General features: G+C 36.4%; 2 protein-coding genes across 3 annotated transcripts; one reads left to right on the top strand and one right to left on the bottom strand.

The window, feature by feature from the left end:
* Nucleotides 1-820: 820 nt before the first annotated feature.
* LOC112098301 (probable disease resistance protein At4g27220) lies at nt 821-8,784 on the top strand. 2 transcript variants are annotated; one of them, XM_024184261.1, is made up of 6 exons: nt 821-4,040; nt 5,069-5,344; nt 6,451-7,266; nt 7,405-7,474; nt 7,784-7,883; nt 8,705-8,784. In XM_024184261.1, exons 1-5 carry the CDS (start codon nt 1,281-1,283, stop codon nt 7,798-7,800), a joined length of 3,939 nt encoding a protein of 1,312 aa, XP_024040029.1. In that variant the 5' UTR covers nt 821-1,280; the 3' UTR covers nt 7,801-7,883; nt 8,705-8,784. The 2 variants fall into 2 exon arrangements, with proteins under 2 accessions (XP_024040029.1, XP_024040030.1); XM_024184262.1 differs by lacking the exons at nt 5,069-5,344; nt 7,784-7,883; nt 8,705-8,784 and having other exon boundaries at nt 7,405-7,494.
* Nucleotides 8,429-10,191, bottom strand: LOC112098304 (protein BONZAI 3-like). Its single transcript, XM_024184263.1, has 6 exons — nt 10,048-10,191; nt 9,698-9,835; nt 9,360-9,435; nt 9,136-9,249; nt 8,890-8,986; nt 8,429-8,771 (listed from the first exon to the last, which is right to left on the bottom strand). The coding sequence occupies exons 2-6, from the start codon at nt 9,718-9,720 to the stop codon at nt 8,653-8,655; spliced, it is 429 nt and encodes a 142-aa protein (XP_024040031.1). The 5' UTR covers nt 9,721-9,835; nt 10,048-10,191; the 3' UTR covers nt 8,429-8,652.
* Nucleotides 10,192-26,219: the final 16,028 nt, after the last annotated feature.

Genomic DNA, 26,219 nt, shown 5'->3' with positions numbered 1-26,219 from the left:
TCTCGCATTGTGTGCTTTAACTATGATCTTCTCTAATTAAAAATTGAGATCCTCTCTTAAATAGAGTTTACACTTGAAAAATATGTATACATTACAATTCATGTATTGTCAAAATTTGAGCGTAAGATCCAACTATTTACAAATTAATTATTAATTATATTTGTTGGTGAAAGCAAATTAATTAGAAGAATGTGACAAAAAGAAGATAAAAATACTTGCTCAAATTCTTCGCCGTGGGCTCGCTTACAAATCCACTAGCTTAGCTTTTAATCACACACATAAATCTTCATCATCACTAGATTATCACATATTATACAATAATCAAAGCTAATTATTGAAACCTTTCAAAGTGAAAAGGAAAAATTATTGAAACCTTCCGAGTTTGAAAATGCCGGCAGCACTTGCAACTTCCAGGAACCTTCGTGGAAGTGTAGAGCTGAGTACATCCAACTGTTCCATTAAATTTAAATGCCGAAATGATTTCGAGGACCCACACGACCACGCAACAGGTTTTTTTTTTTTTTTTCATTTTATTTGTATATCTATTTCTTAAAAAAATAAAAAATCATAAAGTCCCGAAACATGGGCTTTATAGCGGAGTTATTAGAAAAGCGCAAGAAAATTCAATAAAAATTCCAAAAAAGAAAATCATAAAGTCCGGCAACGGCAGCATAGCACTTACTGGTAACAAGAAAATTCAATGAAATGCCAAAAGGCCACCTTGCGCTGTCCAATTAACCTATAACACCAATACTTCTTATAGTTATTTTATATCTTATAATTTTTTATTTTTTAAAATGAAACCATAATAACCCTTATAACTATCTATCTCAGTTATTAAGAATCTATAGTTGACTTGGAAGCATGAGTCTTCTCCATGTATGAATTTAGTTTAGCTTTTTTGCAGTATTCAGATTACCCTTGAGACATGAGATGACAACTGTCTGCCTCTGCATTTCCCTTATCTCCAGAGTTCTCTGAAATCTCTTCTTCATTTTCTGTCTCCCTTTTCTGAATCGTTCTTGTCCTCGATCCTACACCTTCTTTGCAAATCTTTCATTTATTGTACTCGCTTTTCAATTTTTCTTAGCAGAAAAAGGATCCCCCTTTGTTTCATTATTTTCCTCTCCTCCTCCCTTAAATCTATTCAACCTCTTATTTTAGCAATTTATCCAAACTTCTTATTTCCCTCATCCCAGCTGATTGATTACTTCTGCTTAGTTTGATTAGTTTTGCTTTCCCCTGTTTTCTGAAAGCGAAAAATAAAAAAGAAAGGGATAATGGAAATTGTTATCTCCGTTGCTGCAAAAGTTGCAGAGTACTTGGTTGCTCCCATAATTTATCCATTTACTTACTGCTGCACTTACAAGACCTACTTCGAGAAGCTGAATAATGAAGTCGATAAGCTAAAGAATGCTAGAGACAGTGTGCAGTATAAGGTTGATGATTCTAGAATTAAAGGGGACGGAATTCAACAGCACGTTGAGGAGTGGCTGATTGCTGCGAACAAGGAGATCAATGAAGTCGAAACACTTATTGAAGACAAAGAGAATTCAAACAACCGGTGTTTGAAGGGGTTATGTCCTAATTTGAGGACTCGGTACCAGCTTAGCAAGAAAGCAGAAAGAGAGGCGAATGCTATTGTTGGACTCCATGAAAAAGGGAGATTCGACAGTGTTTCTTTCCGTACCATTCCAGAGGAGACATGGCTTAAGTCTACCCAGGATTTCATGCACTTTGAATCGAGAAAGTCCACCTTGAAGGAGGTACTAGGCGCACTCAGCAACCGTAACTTCAACATGATTGGGGTGTACGGGATGGGTGGCATTGGAAAGACAACGCTGGTGAAAGAAGTTGGCAGGCAGGTCAAGGAAAATAATCTGTTTGAGAAGGTCATTTCTTCACGTGTTTCACAAACACCGCAAATAAAAAATATACAAGGAGAAATCGCAGAGAAGATAGGCTTAGAATTGGCCGAACAGAGTCATGAAACTGTAAGAGCAGGGAGGCTGCTTGAACGATTGAAGAAAGAGACGAAGATCCTTATAATCTTGGATGATATTTGGGGGAGTCTGGATTTGGAGGCGATTGGAATTCCATTGGCAGATGACAACGGCGGATGTAAAGTTCTGCTGACAGCAAGAAGTCACGATGTGTTATCCTGTAAGATGGATTGTCAACATAATTTTTTTGTTGATGTTCTGAACGAAAAAGAAGCTTGGAGTCTTTTCAAAAAGATGACAGGTGATTGCATAGAAAATGGTGAACTGAAATCTGTAGCAACAGAGCTAGTCAAGGAATGTGCTGGTTTGCCCATTGCCATTGTACCCGTAGCAAGGGCATTGAGAAATAAGAGATTGTCTGAATGGAAGGATGCTTTGCTGGAATTTAGAAGGCCTTCCTTGAGAAACTTCACTGGAACAACGCAGGTGGCGTACAAAAGTATAGAGCTAAGTTACAATCATTTAAACGGAGAGGAACTGAAGAAAACATTTTTGCTAATAGGGTACACGTTCTTCTCTTGTGTTGAAGACCTACTCTATTATGGCATGGGTTTGGGTCTGTTTCAAAACATCAACACGTTGGAAGAGGCACGGGATAGAGCACATACATTGGTTGATAAACTCAAGAACTCTTGTTTGTTGCTTGATGGCGGTTCAAGTGAATGGTTTTCAATGCATGATGTTGTTCGTGATGTAGCCAGATCAATTGCGTCAAGAGACCAACATGTGTTTGCGGCGGAAAATGAGGTTGTTCCGCTGACCAGCTGGCCAGATAAGGATACACTGAAGGTTTGCACCGCAATCTCCTTAAAGAATAGTAATATTAATGAGCCTCCTCAAGGGTTCGAATGCCCGCAACTTAAATTCCTTTGTATTAGCTGTCATGCTTCTTTGAGGATCCCAGATAAATTTTTTACTGGGATGACAGAGCTTAGAGTTTTAGATTTCACTAAGATGCATTTGTTGGCATTGCCTTCATCGCTTGGTCTCTTGCAAAACCTTCAAACATTGTCTCTCGATGATTGTGAACTAGGAGACATGGCCATTATCGGAGACCTAAAGAAATTAGTCATCCTTGCGCTTCGAGGTTCTGATATGGAGGAACTGGCTGGAGAGATAGGCCAGCTGACTCAATTGAGGTTGTTGAATTTGAGCAAGTGTTTCGAACTAAAGGTTATTCCACCAAATGTTATATCAAGCTTATCACGATTAGAAGAATTGTATATTGGCCAGAGTCCCATTCAGTGGGGGAAGGTTGAAGGAGTCGACGGTGAAAGAAGAAATGCCAGCCTTGACGAGTTGAATAATTTATCTAAATTGACCTCTTTAGAAATACTCATCCAAGATGAAAAGACTCTACCAAGAGACTTGTCGTTCTTCAAAATGCTGCAAAGGTACAGGATATTGATAGGAGATAGCAGGGAGTATGACGCGTGGGATGGGATTTCTAGAATATCCAAACTGAAGCTCACAAATGGTGCCAACATTTGCTTGAACGAGGGGCATATCATGCAATTGAAGCGTATTGAAGACCTAACTTCAGGTGGATCGCTTGACATGAAGAATGTTCTTTGCGAACTAGGCAGAGAAGTCTTTCCAAAACTGAAGGGTCTCCAAATCCGACGTAATGGCAACCTTTCTTGTCTTGTTGACTCAATGGATTGTACGCCAGCTCGGACGACTGCATTCCCCCTTTTGGGGTCATTATTTCTGAGAGATTTAAGGAACCTTGAGGAAATATGTCGTGGTCCACTCACAGCAGAGTCCTTTTGCAAATTAAAGACCATAGAGGTGGAAGGGTGTGATAAATTGAAAAATGTATTTCCATTGGTCATTGGCAGAGGCCTTCAACAACTTCAGTCCATTAAAGTGAGTAGTTGCCAAAATATGGAAGTGATTTTTGCTGCCGAGAGAGGAGATGAATCCAGCAATAATAACGGTACTGAAGTGATTGAACTCACTCAATTGAGGACACTTGAGCTTCGTTCTCTTCCGCAGCTTACAAGCTTCTGCACAGGTGATCTGCATTTTGAAAAGGTACGCGTGCAAGATTTTTTTAATTATTTTTCAATTCTTACGTACTGAAAAGTATTTCTACTTTGAGAATTCAGAGTTTTATTGTCGTCATTGCCCTCATCACTTTATCTTTTAGTGACAAAATGTTAGTTAAATAAATCAGTCTATTTATATTTTATAATATCCTTATAAACATAATTATCATTCTTCAATAATTCTTCTCATTATCGAATATTGAATTCAATAAATCTTCAATAAACATAATTATCACTCTTCAAGAGATTTTCTTCTTCGTCTACTTTTTTTCTTTTTATTTTATGCCTATATGTTCAGTTAATACACGAAAGAGACAGTGCATTTGATTAGCCAAACAAAGAAAATGATCATATGATCTAGAGTTTTTCAAGCCACAGTACATCAAAAGTATTTCTGAGTGCCATTTTCAAGCCACATACATGCAAAATGATGATCAATGTTCATCTCATGTTAACATATATATTATGCTTAAAAATATATGTAGAGAGATGGACAAAACTCAAATGAAGAGATTTTATCCTATTAAACTTTATTTACAATAAAACCCATTCTTGTACAATAGTAAACTATATCCAATTCCCTTGGGTTGGATGAATATTAATGTAATACCAGCTTCGTACTATATTATTAATTTTTTTAAATTTGTGCAAATTTTCCTTCTTTTCATATGTGCTAGCAATTCAAGCTGTTTATTCTTTTTGCTTTTGTTAAAAAAAAAAAGGTTAAAATATCCAATTTTTAAAAAAATAAATTTGTATGATTTTCAATTCAAACCAAATAAACCGATGGATTAAAAGAATCTGGAAGTTTAAATGTAAATTGAGAATAATTGAGAACAATATATATATATGTATGTATGTATGTATGTATGTATGTATGTATGTATGTATATATATATTGTCTGGCCATCAATATTATTCATCATTAGAATGCTTTATTTACTTTAATATGTGAAATTGTTAGAAAGAAGATCTAACTCCATCTTGCTTTTTTTGTGATTGGTGATCACCCAGGCCATCCCCAATTTGGAAGATTTGATTGTTGATGAAAAGCACATAGGTCTATTTCCAGAAGACTTGCTTTGCAAACTTAAATGTCTTCATGTCCGACTTGATGAGTCAACTGCTATTGTATCACTTGACGATTTCCTCCACAGATTTCACGCCATCAAAGTTCTTGTTATAAAAGAAAACGATGATTTTTGGAAAGATCCACCTGACGAGTTTGAAAATGGAATGAAGGTAGTGATAACAGGAATAAATCAGCGTCGTGATCTGCATTTTGAAAAGGTACACGTGCAAGATTTTTGTAATTATTGTTCAATTCTTACGTACTTAAAAGCATTTCTACTTTGAGAGTTTAGAGTTTTCTTTTCGTCATTGCCCTCATCACTTTGTCTTTTAGTAAGAAAATGTTAGTTCTATAAATCACTTTATTTATACTTTATAATACCGTATAAACATAATTATCACTCTTCAATAAATCTTCTCATTATCGAATATTGAATTCAATAAATCTTCAATAAACATAATTATCACTCTTCAATAATGTTAGTTCAATTTTTTTTCTCTTAATTATCAGAGTTTTTCTTCTTCTTCTACTTTTTATTTTATGTCTATATGTTTAGTTAAATACACGGAAGAGACAGTGCATTTGATTAGCCAAACAAAGAAAATACTCATAAGATTTAGAGTTTTTCAAGCCATAGTTAATTCCCTGAAAATCGTTCAAGAGCTATTTCCAAATTAGTACTCCTTAGTACAGTATTGTTACATACAAAATGATTATCAATTTTGATGTTGAAGTAGAAATTGGTCATCTTGTGCTAACATAAATAATATTTTTGAAATATATATAGAAAGATGGACAAAACTCAAATTAAGAAATCATATTCTATTAAACTTTATGTACAATAAAATCCATTCTTGCACAATAGTAAATATATCCAATTCCATTGAGTTGGATGAATATTAATGAAATACTAGCTTCTTACTATATTATTAAACTTTTAAAAAAGAAATTTGTAAGATTTTCAATTCAAACCAAATAAACGGATCAATTAAAAGAATCTCAAAGTTTAAATGCAATTTGAGAATAATTGAAGTCTTTTTCATAGAGATTATGCACAAATCTAATAAACTTTGAAAATCTATCTACTGGACAAGAGTTAAGAAGAGAGAATGGAAGAAAATACACATTACTTAAATGGAATGCTTTGTATTTACTTTGTATTTACAGCTGAAAATCATACTCTCTCCGCATATGTATAACTCCATCTCCGCATATGAAATACTAGCTTCTTAAATGGAATGCTTTGTATTTACTTTAATTTGTGAAATCGTAAGAAAGAAGTGTTAACTCCATCTTGCTTTTTTCGTGATTGATGATCACCCAGGTGTTCCCCAATTTGGAAGAATTGAGTGTTGATGAAAAGCACATAGGCCTATTTCCAGAAGACTGGCTTTGCAAACTTAAATGTCTTGATGTCAGGCTTGATGAGTCAAGTACTATTTTATCACTTGACGATTTCCTCCATAGATTTCACACCATCAAAATTCTCTATGTAGGAGGAAACAATCAGGTTTTGTACAGATCATTTGAAAACCTTGAAAATGGGATGAATGCAAGGATGAGAGGGATAAACCATCGTCGTGAACTAAAGCAGATTTTCAAACAAGAGTCAACCAATACCAACAATTTGGAACAGCTAGAGATATTTCATTGTCGCAATTTGACTAATCTAGTGCCATCCTCGACATCGTTTCAGAACCTAACAACTTTGAAGGTAAGTAGTTGCCATGGAATGATACACGTACTAACATCCTCAACAGCAAGGAGTCTGGTGCGACTGAGACAAATGCAGATAAGTTTCTGCGAGATGATAACAGAAATAGTGGCAGATGAGGATGATGAGGGAGATAATTATGCAGCAAAAGATGAAATTGTTTTCAGCGAATTAAAGGAATTGCAGCTTTGGGACTTAAAAAGTCTGACTAGTTTCAGCTGCTCTGGGAATAATTGCGACTTCAAATTCCCATCTCTGGAAAGATTAATGGTGCATAATTGCCCCAATATGAAGATTTTCTCAAAAGGGGAATTAAGCACACCCAAGTTACAGAAAGTGCAGCTGAGCCTAGTCGATGAAAAACTTTGGGCTTGGGATCGGGACCTTAATACAACCATTCAATATGTATATCTTAAAAGAAAAAAGGTAAGTATTCATTCACTATGAGATGTTGATTTATTTTTTTTTCTAAAAATTACTGATTTAATAACAGATATATATATAAAAGTAAAAAGAAAAAAGTACATATTAATTTTTTTATGAATTCATTTTAAATCTGATTAGGAAGAGGAGGAAAAAGAGAAAGAGAAGTCCGCCAAGGCGAATGAAAAGGAGAAAGATGCGAAAAACAGTGGTAAGATAAAATCTATATAATTTGAGAGGTTTTGATTTTATTCTATTTTGCTAACTAAAAATGTTTTATTTATGTTGAATTTTTGTTAAATCATATTGGTACATCTTTTTAAAATATAACTACTCTGCTCTGTTGTTATGTTGAGGATTAGTTGTTAGACAGACATAGCGAAAAATAAAAGAATAAAAAATGAAATTAATTGCTTAGAGAGAGAATTGAAGGATTTATGTGTCCTTAATAGAGGCTAATTTGTGCAATTTAATTATGTAAAAACTACACCTTCAATGTCTTTTTACTCTTTGTCTACAGAGTCTCCAAACTTATGAAGACGATTCATGCTACTTGTGCAGCATTTTGGATAAGGCTCGAGCTTGAGTTCTTTCTATATATTAAGAGTCATATGGTGTTGGTGAGAGGATTTTTTGTTTCAGTTTTCATTCATTATTATGCTTTTAGCTTTGTTTGAGTACTCATAAATCCAATTTGAGGCTAGTTTTATTTCTTATGGATGGTGTCCAAGATCTGCCATATTCAATTTGTAGGCATCTGAAAATCTCTTTAAGCCCTAAATTAATTAAAGAGATGTGTGCATCATATTTGTGTTCGTGCACCTATTGGAAATTTCTTTCACTCACATCATTCCAGGTTGAATGGTGGAAGGGTCCTTCATCTATGCTGTTTCAGACATCTTGAAAGACTATATAAGAATCTAAATTAAAGATGTGTGAATCAGACTTGTCTTGTGTGCACGTGAGCCATGTGTTAGATTGCTGGTGTAGTAGTAAAAGTTGACATTCAGCACATGTTCATTGTAGTAGATATTCAACAAAGATGATAATACAGCAACAGAAACTGGAGTTTTAGGCCATCAGACACAAACAATTGTGAAACAAGTGGGTAGAGGGAATAATAAAAATCGAAAGACATGGATAGGAGATCATTGATAGAATCTAAATACAAATTCAATCAATTCATTAAGCCATCAAAAGTTAGTTACAAACCACTCTATCTTAACATATGTAATTTACCATCATCTAAAACCGCTATATCCTAACATATGTAATGTACCATTATCAATTTCTGCTATGTTATGTTTGTATAGCCTAATATGTTTGGCTTGGTCTTGTCTAATATATTTGGCTTGGTTTTGTATCCTTTCCAAATATATGAATATTTACTCAAGCGCATGTTTGGGCCATCTGAACATTGAGTGGTTTGATATCTCTGCAGCGCATGTAGGTCAAAAACTGACCAGGCAGCTCCTCCAAAAGTGCTTGTACAACAGAAATTTGCCCACCTGTTCAGAAAACAATGGGTTCCTTTGTTCAGGCATGAAAAAATTTAGAAACTTCTGTGAATTAACTCCCAAATTCAATAGTTTGAACTAATTTTTTCAAAGAATCTTATGCACTCACTATGAACTTCTCGCATTGGAACAAATTGTACTATATCTCTGGTAGCTACCCGATCGGTAGAGCTCTCTAATCTACGGCCATTATCAGCATCAAGAATCTGCCAACAAAGTTATCAGCATCAGGAATCTGCAACAAAAGTGGGATAATACCACACTGCATATATACTCTAAATTGAATCTATCAAACTATAGAAAAAAGAAGTTCGATGCTAGTAAGAAGATATTCCAGTTAGAAAACATTGTGTACCTCCATTTGTGTAAAATCTGCACCTCCCACACCCACAATTAGAATTGACAGGGGAAGATCAGAAGCCCTTACCAAAGCATCTTTCGTTTCTTGGAGATCTGTCAGAACTCCATCCTAGATAGACCATGCAAATTTACAAATCACCCAAAAAGAATGATAGAAAGAGAAAACTGTGAATATATAGAATCATTGTAATCACCGTTATCATGAGTAAGATGAAATACTTGCTTCTGTCGTATGAGAGGGACTGTCCAGCAATTCGTGCAGCTGTGTTGATCACTTGACCAAACAGAGTCGGTCCTGCCAAAGAAACATTGTTTAGAGCGCTTGCATAGGCAGCCATAATGTCTTCAACTCCATCTGCCTATTAAATAAAGAAACCAGCAGTTAATGAAAAAATGGAAGAGGATAAAATACACATCTTTTAGGATAAAATTCCAAGGAAATTTTTTTAAAAATGTAGAAACATATTATATTGTTTGTTATTAAAAATGAAAAGTTATGGGAGACAAGCCAACCAAATAAGGATTATAGCAAAGTTGCGAACTCCAGCTACCCCTACCTCAAAGCCACCTGCTCTTCCATTCAAGTTAAAACAATGTGATACAGTGCCATCAAATGTCTTCCCTCCAAATCCCCATGCAGGAAAGCGTCTATCAGAATCATAAAATTGTATGACCTCCCCAATTTCCGTTATTGCCTGTAAATGGTTTAAGAGGCCAATAACTAATCAGTGATATTCTCTCTCAACTTCTACGAACTATTGAAATATCTATTTCCCTATGACGGCCATAGAAAGACTTGAAAGTCACATGCATTTTCTAAGTCGAAAACACTGGACAAAATGACCATTTTATGACCTTCAGAGTTCAGAGATCACTTGTCAAAATGTGAGTCATAACAAAACCTTACCTGCTGGTAAGAATTCAATCTGCCTGAAGGATCAATATAGTGCAAAGAATTTGGATTTCGAGGATTTCCATTTGAAGCTGGATGATTTTGCATTTAACGAGAGGCAAGATGAAGTTGGACCAAATAAGAGGAAATAAACAAAACAAAACGATTATACCAAATCATGACAAATGCAGGGTAGGAGAAAGCCCCTCAGTTAGAGAATAATGCTGGATGATTAATCTCGGCTTTCAGCTGAAATCATGGGCACTATGATACCAAGAGATTTTCATTTTCTCGACCTCAAATACTCAGGAAAAAGTGGCCCGCTGGTGCACGTCGAGCGCTTCAACGACATGACTGGAGTGCAGGGGCTAACACTAGCGCAGAGGTGCAGAGTATTCCCTTTGACATTGGAAGGACGAACACGAGATTGGTACCTTCCCTTTGACACCGGCAGGGACTTGCAACTTCCAGGAACCTTCGATTAACCCAAAAAAAAAAACACATATAGTTTGAAATTATATGATGATTGATAGGAATGTATTTTTGTAGTAATCTTTTATTTGATCATTTATTTTTTGGTATTCCGTGAAAGGTGTGCAAAATTAGATAATATTTCTCTGAAACTGGTATTCCTTCTGCGAAACATCACATGCTGAGAGCTTCGACTAAACTAGTTTCAATTGTATTGTAACTTACACGCTGCCGCTACAGCTTTGGAAGCGTAAAAATCTGTGTGCAATTCCTTCATTTGATCATCTAAACTAAAGATGTGTGAACTTACCATTTCTGTGCATCCCTTGTATTATTATTATGTGCAACAATTTTCTGGTGAATGTGAGAGATTCTATTCAAGTTTATTTTTGCGATCACGTGCGCACGTCAGGCATTGCAAGCGTAAATGCAAATTAAGTCACCTGAACATGCATGCGATATAGTAATTTATTGTTATTATCAATTATTCCATTCTTTTCTTTCGAAACTAAATTTCAACTACTTGAGATGTGAAATTCTTAATAGCAGATATTCTTTGTATATGTATGATCGGATCCTGAGTACAGGGCACCTGCTGTCTCTGTTTTTAATTGAAGCATGTTTTTCGGCTTGAAAATTCATCTCATCAGATTAAGTGGTTTGAAGTCGAACGCTTGGCTCACAAAATGTTGGTCATTGAGAAGGCAAGTGAGCTGGATGTTATCTGGACTCGACCTCCTAAATAACAACACAACTAACTGAGTCTATTCACATTTCGTCTCATATTTGACTGGCAATAGCACATCAAAAGTCTTGTGAGAGTCACCTCGTATTGATGTGCTTAATTTACAAAGATCAAAACCAGTATCACGTTGCTTTAGTAATTTGAATTTGTGTTGGACTGAGTCGACAAAAAAGTCCTTCACCTCGTACTGATAATACATTTAAATTACAAAGATCGAAACCAGATCTGTCATTACATGAATTGGCTGTATAAAATAATCAACTCACTTCTTATTCAGTCATCCGTTCTGTCAGCTCTTCGCATTGGTCCTTTTCTTGTTTCCGTTTTCATCTGAAAAAAAACCTTGGCTTCTGTTTGTTTTTTAATCTCACTTTCCTATGGCCTCCTTCACTTTAGATTGTTATCTGCTTATTCTACGATTAATGCCATCTTTGATGATATCAAGGCAGAAACAGAGAAGCGGAAGAGTGAAAGTACGGGCATTCAGCGCGGAGTCTCTGAGACGAAAGCAAAAGGGCAAGAGATTGAAGAGAAGGTTGAGACCAGTGCGGAACTAGATCACTACTCAAGTCTCTCACTAATCTCCTAAATGGTTGTTTTTGCTTCCATAGGCTACACTGGTTGGTTCTAATCACAAATTTGAGGATCTTGCTGGAAACATATTGTCCAAAAAATTGCCCAATTCAAACTTTACTGCGGCTGTTCAACTAGATCACTACTTAAGTCTCTGACTAATCTCCTAAATGGTTGTTTTTGCTTCCATAGGCTACACTGGTAAGAATTAGAAAAACAAAAAAAAATTACAAAAACCTAGCTGCCACCATCTACACCCATTGCCACGGTCGTTCGACCCAACATTGATGCAATAACTAAACACAACCAAAGCAAGAACCCAGGAACAACTGATACCAACACCAGAAACAACAGAGCAAGATAAAGAACTTTAAAGACTCAAGACAAAGATAACGTGGTTCGGTACCAAGGTACCTACATCCACGATCAGGAACAGTAGAGCTAAAGCTTTATTAGGAGATATCAAGATTACAATGGAATCCACTCAGAGCAAGAAACTAAACTCACACAGAGAATCTTTCTCAGCTCACAAACTATCTCGCTTAACTAACTGATCAGTTCTCTCTCTCACTGAAGCTTATAAAGCTAGCAGTTTACAGCTGGTTATAACGACTAACTAAAACCACCTGGGGACCCACCCTTGCTGACTCAGCTTTCCAGCTCAGCTGTTATAACCGAATATAACTAACTTGATTCCACAAATCTCCACCTTAGTTTACTCGGTTATAGCTTTACTTATCACTGCTCCATCATCAGTTAACTTGTCTCACAAGTTAATAACTCCAATCAAGTCCAAGGATTTCCTGAACTTAACTATTGGCAAAGGTTTTGTTAGCATGTCTGCTGGATTTACTTCAGTAGGAATTTTAATGACATTAATCACACCATTTCGAATTTCTTCCCTGATAAAGTGCATCCTCACATCCACATGTTTTGTTCTTTCATGATACTTGGGGTTTTTGCTCAACTGTATAGCACTTGAGCTATCACAATTGACAGTGACTGATTCTTGTTTCAAACCCAGTTCTGTAACTAACCCCTTCAACCACAATGCTTCTTTCACAGCCTCTGTTAAAGTAATATACTCTGCCTCTGTTGTTGAGAGAGCAACTACTGATTGTAATGTTGACTTCCAGCTCACAGCTCCACCACAGAGAGTAAACACAAGACCAGTGACTGACCTTCTCCTGTCTAAATCTCCTGCAAAGTCAGAATCAACATATCCCACAACTTGGCTAGATGCACTTCGGACTTGTCCAAACCTTACTCCATACTCTTCAGTGCCTTTAAGATACCTCAGCAGCCATTTAACAGCTTCCCAATGTTCCTTGCCTGGATTTCCCATGAACCTGCTGACAAGACCAATCCCATAGGCAACATCTGGTCTGGTGCAGACCATACCATACATAATGCTGCCAACTGCACTGGAGTAGGGGATTCTCCTCATGTGATCAATGTCTGCTTCTTCTTCTGGTTCCTGCTGTTTTGAAAGCTTGAAGTGTGCTGCTACTGGGGTAGTGACAAGCTTTGAGTTCACCATCCCAAATCGACTGACAACCCTTTTCAAATATCCAGATTGTGTGAGAAATAGAGTCTTAGCTTGTCTGTCCCTTTTAATTTGCATTCCCAGTATCTTAGCAGCAGGACCCAAATCCTTCATTTCAAACACTGCCATTAGCTCAGTCTTGAGCTTCTCCACTTCTGCTCTATGTTTACATGCTATAAGCATGTCATCAACATAAAGAAGTAGACTGATTTGATCACCTGAGTTTAGCTTCCTGAAGTAAACACAATTGTCATATTCACTTCTGCTGAAGTTGTGATTCAGCATAAACTCATCAAACTTTAAGTACCATTGCCGAGGAGACTGCTTCAACCCATACAAGCTTTTCTTGAGCAAGCAAACCATGTCCTCAGTTCCTTCCTCAACAAAACCCTCTGGCTGAGTCATCAGAATTTCTTCTTCTAAGTTTCCATGTAAGAAGGCAGTCTTCACATCCATCTAGTCCAATTCTAAATCAAAATAAGCTGTGATGGCTAATATAACCCTTATAGAGGAGTGTTTAACAACAGGTGAGAAGACTTCATTGAAGTCTATTCCTTCCTTTTGTGTGAACCCCTTTGCCACAAGCCTGGCTTTATGCCTCACTGATCCACTTCCAGCAACTCCCTCCTTGAGTTTAAAAATCCATTTGCAGCCCACCAATCTTCTTTCAGTAGGCCTCTGAACTAGAACCCAAGTGTTATTCTTCTTGAGTGATGCCATTTCTTCTTCCATAGCATTCAGCCATTTCAACTTATCTCTGCTATTCATAGCCTGCTTGTAGCTTTCAGGTTCATCTCCAGTCACCTCATCAGCAACCATCAGTGCATAAGATATTAAGTCAGCAATTCCATATCTTTTGGGCAGTTTAACTACCCTTCTTTCTCTATCTCTCGCAAGCTGATAGTTGTCAAGTTCTGATGTTGTGGCACTTTCTTGATGGTGATCAATTGTCTCTTTACTTTCTTTCAAACTATCTCTGGACTCCACCTTCAACTTAGATCTATTTAGGGGTTCAGAGATTTCAACTTCTGTTCCAACCTTCTGCTGCAACATAGCTTCCTCATTAAACACAACATCCCTACTGATCAAGGTTCTAGATGGCTTGCCATCAGTGCACCAGATTTTGTACCCTTTTATGCCTTCTGGATACCCTATAAAGTATCCTTTCACAGCCCTTGGTTCTAGCTTGCCCTGACTTATATGGGCATAAGCTGGACAGCCAAACACCCTGAGGTTACTAAGGTTTGGTGGCTTCCCTGACCATACTTCTTGAGGTGTTTTAAAATCTAAAGCTGATGAGGGGCTCCTATTTATTAGATATGTAGCTGTATTAACTGTCTCAGCCCAAGAATGCTTTGACATATTTGCATTAAACAGCATGCATCTGACCTTTTCAATTAAGGTCCTATTCATCCTTTCAGCCAAGCCATTTTGCTGGGGAGTGTGCCTCACTGTCCTATGTCTTGCAATGCCTTTTGATTTACAAAAATTTTCAAAGTCACTGCTACAGAATTCCAGGCCATTATCAGTCCTCAGCCTTTTAAGCTTCTTTTCTGTTTGGGTTTCCATAAGTGCAGTCCACTCTTTAAACCTTTCACATGCTTCACTCTTATGCTTCAGCACATAGACCCACACTCTTCTAGAGTAATCATCTATGAATGAGATGAAGTACCTAGCTCCACCATGAGAGGGAACTTGGGATGGACCCCAAAGGTCTGAGTGAACATAGTCTAAGGTCTGTTTTGTTTCTTGTCTACCAAAGTTGAACTTTTGCCTTGTGGCTTTACCAAACACACATTTTTCACAAAATTGTAGTGAAGTGATTTGATCATTTCCTAGCAGCCCTTGCTTACTTAATTCTCTCAACCTCTTTTCACTCATGTGTGCTAGCCTCATGTGCCAAAGTTTGGTTTTATCACTGCTTACACTAGCTGTGATTGCTGGCATAGTTGTTGAGCCAGCAAGTACATATAAACCATTCCTCCTTATGCCTTTCATTATAACCTGGCCTTTATCTTCAATTTGAAGATTTCCATTCTCTGCTTTTATACTACAGCCCAACTGATCCATTACTCCTAAAGATATTAGATTTCTTTTTAATTCTGGAACATATCTGACCTGTTTTAGATCTCTTTCAATCCCATCAAACATCCTAATATTAATGGTTCCAATTCCAGCTACTTTACAGGCAAGATTGTTACCAAGCAAGACCTTTCCACTATCAACTTGTTCAAAGGTCTTAAAGAAATCTATATTTGGACACATATGGAAGGAGCAACCTGAGTCAAGAATCCACTCACCTGAAGATTGCTTTTCTGCAGCAATGAGGACATCTGCATCATCTGACATCCCTTCATCTTCAGAGGCTACAGCAGCCTTTCCATCAGATTCCTTCTGTAATTTCTCAAGCTTCTTCTTTTCAAAACAATCCTTGATGTAATGACCTTCTTTTTGGCAAAAGTAACATTTTCTCTTCTTTTTCTTCTTGTCTGGTTTATCTTTCTGGTTGCTATTCTTCTTGTCCTTGTAGAATTTCTTATCTGGTTTTGCTTTTGCAACTAAGCTTTCTGCAGGGTTTTGATCCTTCCCATCTATTTTCCTCTTCAAGTCCTTTGATTCCAGGGCATTCTTTACATCCTTTAATGTAAGTGTTTGTCTTCCATAAAGCAATGTGTCAACAAAATGCTCGTAAGAGTCTGGGAGTGAGCTTAATAGGATCAGGGCTCTATCTTCATCCTCAAGAACTATATTCACATTTTCAAGGTCTAGGATCAGCTTATTAAATTCATCCACATGATCTTTCAAAGCTGTTCCATCCTTCATTGAAAATGTGTATAGCTTTCTCTTCATGTACAGTCTCTTGGCTAGAGATTTCTTTAAAAATAATTCTTCTAGTTTCTCCCATAGACCAGAAGCAGTCTTTTCTTTAGACACCTCTCTTAGCACTTCATTCGAGAGATGTAGGATGATAGTGCTATGAGCTTTGTTGTTGATAGTCTTCATGTCTCTGCCAGAGCTGGATGATTCTTCTTCCTTCCCTTTCTTGGCCTTTGAATCTTCATCATCTTCAAGAGCAGCATCTAATCCTTGCTGAATCAAGATTGCCCTCATTTTGAGACTCCACAAATAGAAGTCATTGTCCCCATTAAACTTCTCCAGATCGAATCTTGTAGATGCCATTGGAGGATTTCAAGGAGCTTGATAGATGACCAAGCTCTGATACCAGTTTGTTGGAATATTCTGATCAACCTTGCAATTCTACTGATGCAATAACTAAACACAACCAAAGCAAGAACCCAGGAACAACTGATACCAACACCAGAAACAACAGAGCAAGATAAAGAACTTTAAAGACTCAAGACAAAGATAACGTGGTTCGGTACCAAGGTACCTACATCCACGATCAGGAACAGTAGAGCTAAAGCTTTATTAGGAGATATCAAGATTACAATGGAATCCACTCAGAGCAAGAAACTAAACTCACACAGAGAATCTTTCTCAGCTCACAAACTATCTCGCTTAACTAACTGATCAGCTCTCTCTCTCACTGAAGCTTATAAAGCTAGCAGTTTACAGCTGGTTATAACGACTAACTAAAACCACCTGGGGACCCACCCTTGCTGACTCAGCTTTCCAGCTCAGCTGTTATAACCGAATATAACTAACTTGATTCCACACAAACAATTGCACAATTCAATCTTTACTGTGGCTACTTAGACCGAAATAAGTGCTCTGTTTGGTTTCACTTTGAATTCTGCAATTTTTTGAACAACAGCTTCCAGCAAGATCCTCAATTTGTGATTATAACCAACCACTGTAATCTATAGAAGGAGAAATCATTTAGGACATCAGTGAAAGATTTGAGTAATGATTATTCTCACCCACACATTCATCAATTTTTCATCCAGGCTCAATTTACAAAATTATTAGCGGGTTGCTACCTCGATTATGTTGACAGAAAATAGAGGTTTGTAGGCAAACAAAGAGCATTGTTATTTGAACAGCTGCAAGATATTCGGAAGTCATGCAGAAATATGGGTATTGCTTATACTATAGTGCCATTGCAGCATAAAATTGACAGCACAAATATCATTTTCCACAAACAAAACATGTAATAGCATGCTCCAGGAGCAGTTTCTTACACTCTTGAAGTAGCCTACAATAAGATCAAATCGAATATTCTCCCTCAATTTAGTGTTCTAAAACTGATTTATATTTTAACATAGAAATCCAATCTAAAAGCACTATTAACGAAAGCTCTTCGTGTAATCGTGTTTGCATTAAAAACCAAGAAGCAACTTTTTTTTTTTTGTGGGGGAGGGGGGAGAACCTCAGTCTAATAAGGTAACATTACTTTGGATGGGTTATTCACATTCTAGAAAAAAAAAAAAAAAAATTTCTGAACACTACTATACTTTATTGGCTCATCTAGTAAATTTTAAATTTTTATTTTTATTTTGTATACTCTATTAAATGTCAAAAAAAAAAAATTCATCACACAAAACGAGGATTCATGAAAACCATCTATGTAGCATCTGAAATGAGGCCATTTTTTTCTGTATAATTTGTGAGGTATTATATTATATGGAGCTTGACTTCTTTCTCTTTATCAAGGGTAAGATGGCGTTGGCGATCACGAGGGTCCCCCTGTTTCTTTGTTTTCATTAATATTACTTCGAATCCACTTTCAGGTTGAGTGTCTAACGATTTGATTAAATTTGTGTTTAGTTAAATGTATTGGATTTCTGGAGTATTTTGGTAGTTAATGGTGAAACTCGGCTTTAGATGATCTTATAATCATTTTAATCATACAATTTTTTGTCATAAAAAATCATCAGGTATTATTGCGGCAGTAAGCTACATTGAGGTAGCATTCAACATATAACTATCAGTAATTATACTAGACATTCAACGTGAATGAAACCTCTATTACAATAGTGAAATGAACTGAAGTTTTAGGGGAGTTCTGTTTAATCAAATCTTGGGAAATAAATTCAGCAGCAGAACTGGGTAATTATTAGTTGCTCCGTCGAGTCAACCCAAAAAAATCATAACAATGATTGAAATAATTTATAGAACTAAACACAAATTTAATCAAATCATTAGACGTGTCCGTGATTGCCACTGATATTAAAATCAAAACATTCATGCAATGATTAATGATCTTAAATTTGAGGTTAAAAATGACCTAATCAATTTCAGCAAGTAATTCCAAATGATTTTGGTTTTGATGTTTACAAATATGAATTTTTCTTTTCGGCTCAAATTTCACTAATGAATACACCAAAACCTCAAAAGTTTTTCTTTCACTTTGATGATTATATTGTGTTCACTGAAAAAATATTAGAGCACCTTCGTTGCACTACACCCACTTAGTATACATATGACATATATGTACTTCTTTTAAAAAATTACCATATGATTAATAGTTATATTTAATTTACACATACATCATTCAGCTTTTAGAATTCGTCATTTGGGTCCTCAGTTATTCTGAGTTTCTGACCAAGTCAAAGTTCAGTTAAAATTCTTTGCAGCAGGAAGGTGGTGTGGTGAGTAGCTCACTCAACTTGTGAACCGTGATTAGTCAAATAATCAAGTACACGTGGCATCATGAAACGCTTCGAAGAGTAACCTCTGAAGGTCTGTCCAGTATGATTGCAGCAACGTTTTACATGTAAGCATGGTAGTGATCGCGTATAAGCTGTGTATGAAACCTCTTATAACATTGCTTCATCTGACAAGTCAAATTTTCCTCGGAGTCAAGAAATGGAGAACTAACAGGTATGCATTTCTGAAACCATTATTATATTCAAAACCAAGGATTCGTATAAAAGCATATTAATGATTATGAATCTGATCGCTTTAAACTTTAACTAACATGAAACTAAGCATGACGGAATCAGCATTTCTTGATTTTCTTCAATTAGCAGAAATAGTGTTTGTGCCTTCTAATTATGTAGATAGAACTTCTGGTCTATAATTCAATAGTTTATTATGATTATTGGAGTTAAATAAATACAAACTTACTTTTTTTTTTTTTTGTCTTTTGTATTTTTTTATATCAAATTTTATGCAATTTTCAATACATATATGGTATTACTCTCACTCCCTGCATCTCTCGTTTTGCTTATTTATAAATATAACTAATAATAATTAATTAGCACAAGGATTTATGGCATGTTTGTTGGTCCATTCTATTGCAGTCTGAATAAAGTTGGCCTAGTTAGGCAGTTAGCGTCGGCGAGCAATGAACAAATGGACACGAGCACAGTACGCACCGCATCCATTTGTCATTCTGACTGAAGAGATTCAAGGTCATGCCATTTGGGCTCGGCTCAAGGGCCTATTCTGGAATGGGCCTCATGCCACCAGTTTACATTATAGAAAGCCCTTCAGGTCAAAGGCTTCCATTGGGCCTGATGTCAACCCGACACCTAATAACTAAAAATAAAATAATTGAGAATTTTCTGGCGATTTTATTGATAAAAAATTGTTAATTGCATTTCACTGTAGCGTGAGTCCAAATTTTGATTAAATCACGAGGGGCAGAAGGCGTGTTTCTTGAGGGCCGTGAATCATATCACGAGGCACTCTTTCACTTGTTGTTTTGGGGTTGCCCGTGAGCTCTCGTTACCATTTTCCACGCCATTTATTAAATTACAAAGCTTTTACATGAATGATCTTCAAAGTGACTGCGACCGTGAGCGAGCGTTTTGTTATGCTTCGGTCAAAATTATTAAATAAGTTAATTGACATAAATTCCACGTTTTTTCATTGACTTTTATTTTGTGTTAAATATTGACCAAAAATTAAGAAAGCAATCAGCTCTTGTAACGTGCTCTGTTCTGTTACTCTTTCTTTTGATATATCTTTACCAATCTCGTCAGCTGTTGCTTTTCTTTTAACGTGGTCGTTGTTTGTATTTGATGATCCCAAAATACACGCAACGTAATTTAGCAATTGCCGCTTTCCATGATTTGTCTTTTTGGTTGACTTTAACATGGTTTAGAATTGTCGATTCCACATTAATGCATATAAATTATTAAGTCGGTTATGTGATCTTTCATTGTCATCACCTAGTCTCCAATTGTGTGCATTATTTTCCTTTTGAAAATGCTTCACGAAATCAAATTACTAATAGAGGTCATAAATGTCCTGCTCCTGCATTTTCTTAATCATCCCACTTCTCGCAAATTCTCCGAAATTTTCATAATAATCGTTGTTGGACATGTTAACGCAACCATTTGTGACAGCGAATATTTGAGAACTAAACAGCGAATATTTCTTTTTCACATGGTCTTTGTTTGTATTTGATGTTCCCAAATATACACGTTAACGCAACCATTTGGGAAAATTTATTAAAATAACCATAAATATTTTGTTATTTTCATAATTAACCCTCTCAACTTTTTTCTATCAACATTAGCCAAACACAAGCTTTTCTTCCTAAATTACCATTCTTTACAGAACAAAACCAACATTGTTTCTCCCATATCGTCAAACCAAACGCAGCTTTCCACTCTTGAATCATCAGCCAACGGCGACGGCAAAACACAACGGTAAAAGTGAAATCCGATCATAATCTATCCGGATCCAACACTAATCGGCATCACTTAGTGGTACGAGTTATTTTCAGAACTTGCAGAACTGAGTCGGGGGGTGAATCTGGCGACAGGCTGCCTGTCGCAGCAAAACTTGGTGCGACAGGTTGGGTTGGTGCGACAGGCACCTGTCGCACCAAGGTTTGGTGCGACAAGCACCTGTCGCACCTTGCTTGGTGCGACAGGGGTGCCTGTCGCACCAAGCTTCGGGCGACAGGTTGCCTGCCGCACCCACCCTTGGAAATTCATTAAAACTGTATTATTTTGATAGGGCTCAAATAATTTTTTTTTTAATAATTTTAGGCTTAATGGATTCAGTTGTACTTGAATTGTGTTACGATGGTTGGTGGGAGACATTAGAGGATGGTCGTATGGAGTATGTGAATGGTAAAAATCGAGCTTTTTTGGTTAGGAAAAATTGTCTGTTTGATCAGTTATTGGCAAGAGTATACGAGGTGTTACAAATAAACTTTAATGAATATAGTATCACAATGAAGACAACTTTGAGGTCTAGTAACACATTATATCGTATATGTGCAATGCCCATGGATATATGTGATGATAAAATGGTGAGGGTTGTGTTGCATATGGCATCCGACGTAGCCAATTTTGGATGCATTCCTATATTCATGACCACATCACCTCGAGTTCCGAGCGAAGGTATTGAGTCACATGTCGATACAGAAATGTCGTTTAGAGCAAATATGTCTGGCCCTGATAATGATGAAGAGATGTTGCCAAGGACAATATCGCTGCAGCAATATTACTCTCCAATCCATGACAATTATGACAATATTGATGATAATGGCGTTACGTTACAGGATGTTGGAGCAACGGTATTTCCAATAACGACGTCGTTGGAGCAACGGTATTCTCCGTATCACAACAATGATTTTCTGGACAATGATGATTTTCATAATGAGACAGAGGGGGATAATGTTTGTGCAGAACCTTCTAATAATACGAGGGGGGGCACTCATTTCAATAATGATGGTGATTATGGAGAAGCCGATCATTCGAATGTTCCGTCGTTTTAGTATGAGGATGAGTGTGAAGACAATACTCCTGTGAATAACAGAGGCAATAGACTTATTCCTTCTATGGTTCGATCGAGAAGGAGAATTGACCCCCTTACAAGTCTTGCTCCAACTTTGCCTTCGAACATGGTTGCTCCAAGCTTTGTTAGCAGTTGTGACTCAGATGATATCAGTATGGGTAAGCTATTTGCTGAGAATAATGAGTTTATATTACAACTACGCAAGGTGGCCTTTAGAGATAAGTTTGATTTCAAAATTGCACGGTCTACTACGACACGTTTCGAGGCTCACTGTTGTTCAGAATCATGTAAATTGCGTATTCGAGCAACTAGATGTTCGAACGAGCAAAATGTTCCTTGGGTGGTGAAGAGAATTGACAATGTACACACTTGTCATAATGAGGTATTGGTTGATGGACGTCATCAAGTAAGGAGCCGGGTTGTCGGTCATATTATCGTAGAAAAATATATTCAAGATAAGAGGATTTATACTCCCAATGACATAAGAGCAGATATGCAACAGGAATACGGTGTTCAGTTAACATACCAGCAGGCATATCGAGCGAGAGAAGTTGGTCTTGAAATAGTTCGAGGTAACCCTGTAGAGTCATACAACTTGCTCCCTGTTGTGCAAATTTTAATGTACTCGCAAGCGCACGAATCTATTGTAGTATAGATCAATGGTGACGAGTGTCGATCCCACGAGGAGGTGGATTTTAATTGTGTAGAATTAATTTTGTAAATGGGTGATTGGATTTGTGGTGGAAATGATTTGGAATATGCTAAAACTTAAATTAAAATGGCGAGAATAAATTCTAAAATTGGTATTGAAATGACGAGAATAAATTGAAGAGAATTATATTGAAATGACGTACTTGGGTATCTGGATCCGTATCAACATGCATCATGGGCTAAATAATCCTTATTAATGCCAATTAAATCATGAGGGGGGAATCCACACCTCATGAACCACGCTCTAATCAATATGGTGCTAAGGGCTTATCGTGCCAAATATGCAACAGGAATACGGTGTTCAGTTAACATACCAGCAGGCATATCGAGCGAGAGAAGTTGGTCTTGAAATAGTTCGAGGTAACCCTGTAGAGTCATACAACTTGCTCCCTGTTGTGCAAATTTTAATGTACTCGCAAGCGCACGAATCTATTGTAGTATAGATCAATGGTGACGAGTGTCGATCCCACGAGGAGGTGGATTTTAATTGTGTAGAATTAATTTTGTAAATGGGTGATTGGATTTGTGGTGGAAATGATTTGGAATATGCTAAAACTTAAATTAAAATGGCGAGAATAAATTCTAAAATTGGTATTGAAATGACGAGAATAAATTGAAGAGAATTATATTGAAATGATGTACTTGGGTATCTGGATCCGTATCAACATGCATCATGGGCTAAATAATCCTTATTAATGCCAATTAAATCATGAGGGGGGAATCCACACCTCATGAACCACGCTCTAATCAATATGGTGCTAAGGGCTTATCGTGCCAAATAATAATAACCTTGTACTAGAGGGCCGGTGAAACCAAGGCGGTACTAGACAAGATTAGTATTATTTGTCGACGAGAAGTCAAAACATCCACAAAAACTAGAGGGGAAGAGAAAATAAATTTACCAAATTAAGCCCATGACACATGTTGAGACTTCACCTTCAACCCAAGCTTGAAAGAAAATTAGCCACTCGTAATTGAACTAGGGGCAAAATGAGAATTTATTAAAATATGAAGAAAATACAAGATGGAGAAGGAATTACAGAAAATGGATCCCAAAAATTGATTCAGAGCTATCCAATTAGGGGGGAGAGGCCCCCTTTTTATAGATACATGGAGTAAATCATGGCCATCGGATTAAAAACAGTTTGGACGCTCAGGATTGCGCCACGTCATCAGTCAACAGTACGCGGTTTGACCACGTGGATGAACAGTAACACAGTTTGACCTGGATGAACAGTAACGCGGTTTGGTTGAAAATAATCATGTGTGATGCATGTACCGTACGCGAGATTTTTCGTCCATTGATATGCTGCCACGTCATCATCAACAGTACATAAGAATTTTAGCCCAACAGGATCGTGACACCTCATCAGTCAATGCCACATCATCGGTCAATGCCACGTCATCGATCCGTCTATGTGAACAGTGTCGTGAACAGTACGTAGACAGTACCGTACACGTGAATAGTACCGTACATGTGAATAGTGCGATTTTTCCTTTTATGCTCCTCCTAAGGTTTTCGACCGTCCTGAGTTCAAAAGTGATGTCCGTTTTGCCGTCTGATCTCTCCTTTATTGTGAAATGACTATAATGCCCCTAAAATACATAAAATACTTAATTAAAATAAAACACATGTAATTAAATCACAAGAAGGTTAAATACATAAAAGTAAGGGTTGTTAGTAAGACTTGAAATGTCAAATGACGATTTTCTCCTTTATAAATATGCATTTTCTAACACTCAACACACCCCCCAACCAGCTTATTGCTAGTCCCTAGCAAATAAGGCGAAAACAAAATTCAAATTCAAAATGATTTTTTTTCTTTTTTAGAAACACTCGTGTTTATTCAATCAGATTAATGATAGCAATCAAATAAAAGTATAAGCATTATCTCCAGTCTAAAGCAACATCACACCCACATCAACCATCCACATGAATCAGCCCAGTAGACTTTGTTATAGCTACTTTCAAGAATGACATGTCAAACCCCAAAATCTCACTAGAAGTAGTGACACTCTCACAAAGAAATTGAACCTAATAAAAATAGTCACTCCAATGAATGGTACTTGAGAGAGAAAATAATAAAGAAGTGATATCACATGCTCTCACCAAGATGAAATAAATATGCCCTCAGCTTAGAAATAATACGATCTCAAATCAAACAAAAATGCTAGTCAACCCAATTTATTTATCTCTTTTTTTTTTCATTATTATTATGCACCACTACATCTTTTTAGCCCATATAACTAGCTTCTACTTCAAACAGGAGTTCCCTAAAATCAAGGACTTTTATTAGGACGTAACGTAGGCTAGGGATATGGCTAACAAAGAAAGGAAATAAGGAAAACAAAGTGTATGCTTGAGAAAAATGCAGAGAATTTTTTTTTTTTTAATTTTTTTTTTGGAAGTTGCAAGGGTGGATTTCACCTATTGTTGTTATTTTTATTCTTTTGAAACAACAATTTTTTTTTTTTTTTGCTTTTATTTGGCATAACTTCACTGAACAACATAATTATTTACATTTTCTCAAACATAAATAGGTGATGGAACTTATAAGACATCGGGTAATACTTCAAATTGGAGTGGGTCAAGATGATAAGTTGACAAAGAAAATGTTTTTTTTTTTTTAAAGGCTCAAAAGGGTTAACTATGGATATTTAATAAAAGGGATGGCTAGAAAGGCTCAAACGGATCAAAGATGGCCTTTCCATCGTCTTTTAGGGCTCTAAATAATCATCCATATCTACTAGTTAGACAGGCCTCCCAATGTAGCAACACACTTTTTTTTTTTATTTTACCATTTTTTTTAAGGGTTAACTCAAAAGAAATCTAGAGATCGTGTATAAAATAATAAACTGCTAAGCTGTATAGAGAATGGGCAAAAAAGGTTACTCTCCAAGAAAATGATAGGCTCAACAACTCACTTGGCACTTATTTATGACATGGTCATTCCTTCAAGCAACTCATATTTGTCTCCGACATCAACATGTAAAGTAGCAAACATAGCGTAACATCACTTAAGACCAAAGATAATACAAATACTAAAATTTGAAATTAATCATGTCATCCAATGTTAAAACAAATCACACAATTTTTTTTTAAATACCAATCTACCCGCCAACCTATTCTAAACATGAAAGGAAAATATGCATGCAGAAATGTGAAGATGATGCATAAAAACTAATTAGAAAAGTTACACGTAAAATGATAGAAAACGAAAATGATTTTTTTTTTTTAAGAAGATGCGTTTCTAGAGGCACTACACTCCATATTCAGCCATCTTCGACTCACAAGTTGGAAAATGTATATTTATAGAGGAGAAATTAAAAAGAAGAAAAATAAACATAAAAACATAATAAAGAAAAAGAAAATGTCTGAATTTTTTTTTTTAAATTTTTTTTTTAAAATTTTTTTTTTAACGATGAAGATGCGTTTCTAGAGTCACTACATTCCATATTCAGCCATCTTCAACACAAAAA

This window comes from Citrus clementina, unplaced genomic scaffold (genome assembly GCF_000493195.1).
Source record: "Citrus clementina cultivar Clemenules unplaced genomic scaffold, Citrus_clementina_v1.0 scaffold_5, whole genome shotgun sequence".
NCBI lineage: Eukaryota > Viridiplantae > Streptophyta > Magnoliopsida > Sapindales > Rutaceae > Citrus > Citrus x clementina.
Note: the sequence above shows the minus strand (reverse complement) of the source record. Positions and strands in the feature narration are given on the sequence as shown.

Excerpts from the sequence above, each read along its gene's own strand:
- LOC112098301 (XM_024184261.1), top strand. The coding sequence starts at position 1,281 with ATGGAAATTGTTATCTCCGTTGCTGCAAAAGTTGCAGAGTACTTGGTT. Across the intron at positions 4,041-5,068 it reads GTGATCTGCATTTTGAAAAG|GCCATCCCCAATTTGGAAGA; the intron begins GTACGCGTGCAA and ends GTGATCACCCAG. Across the intron at positions 7,267-7,404 it reads TATATCTTAAAAGAAAAAAG|GAAGAGGAGGAAAAAGAGAA; the intron begins GTAAGTATTCAT and ends AAATCTGATTAG.
- LOC112098304 (XM_024184263.1), bottom strand. The coding sequence starts at position 9,720 with ATGGAAGAGCAGGTGGCTTTGAG. Across the intron at positions 9,436-9,697 it reads GAAGAGCAGGTGGCTTTGAG|GACCGACTCTGTTTGGTCAA; the intron begins GTAGGGGTAGCT and ends TTTCTTTGGCAG. Across the intron at positions 9,250-9,359 it reads CTCTCATACGACAGAAGCAA|GATGGAGTTCTGACAGATCT; the intron begins GTATTTCATCTT and ends TGGTCTATCTAG.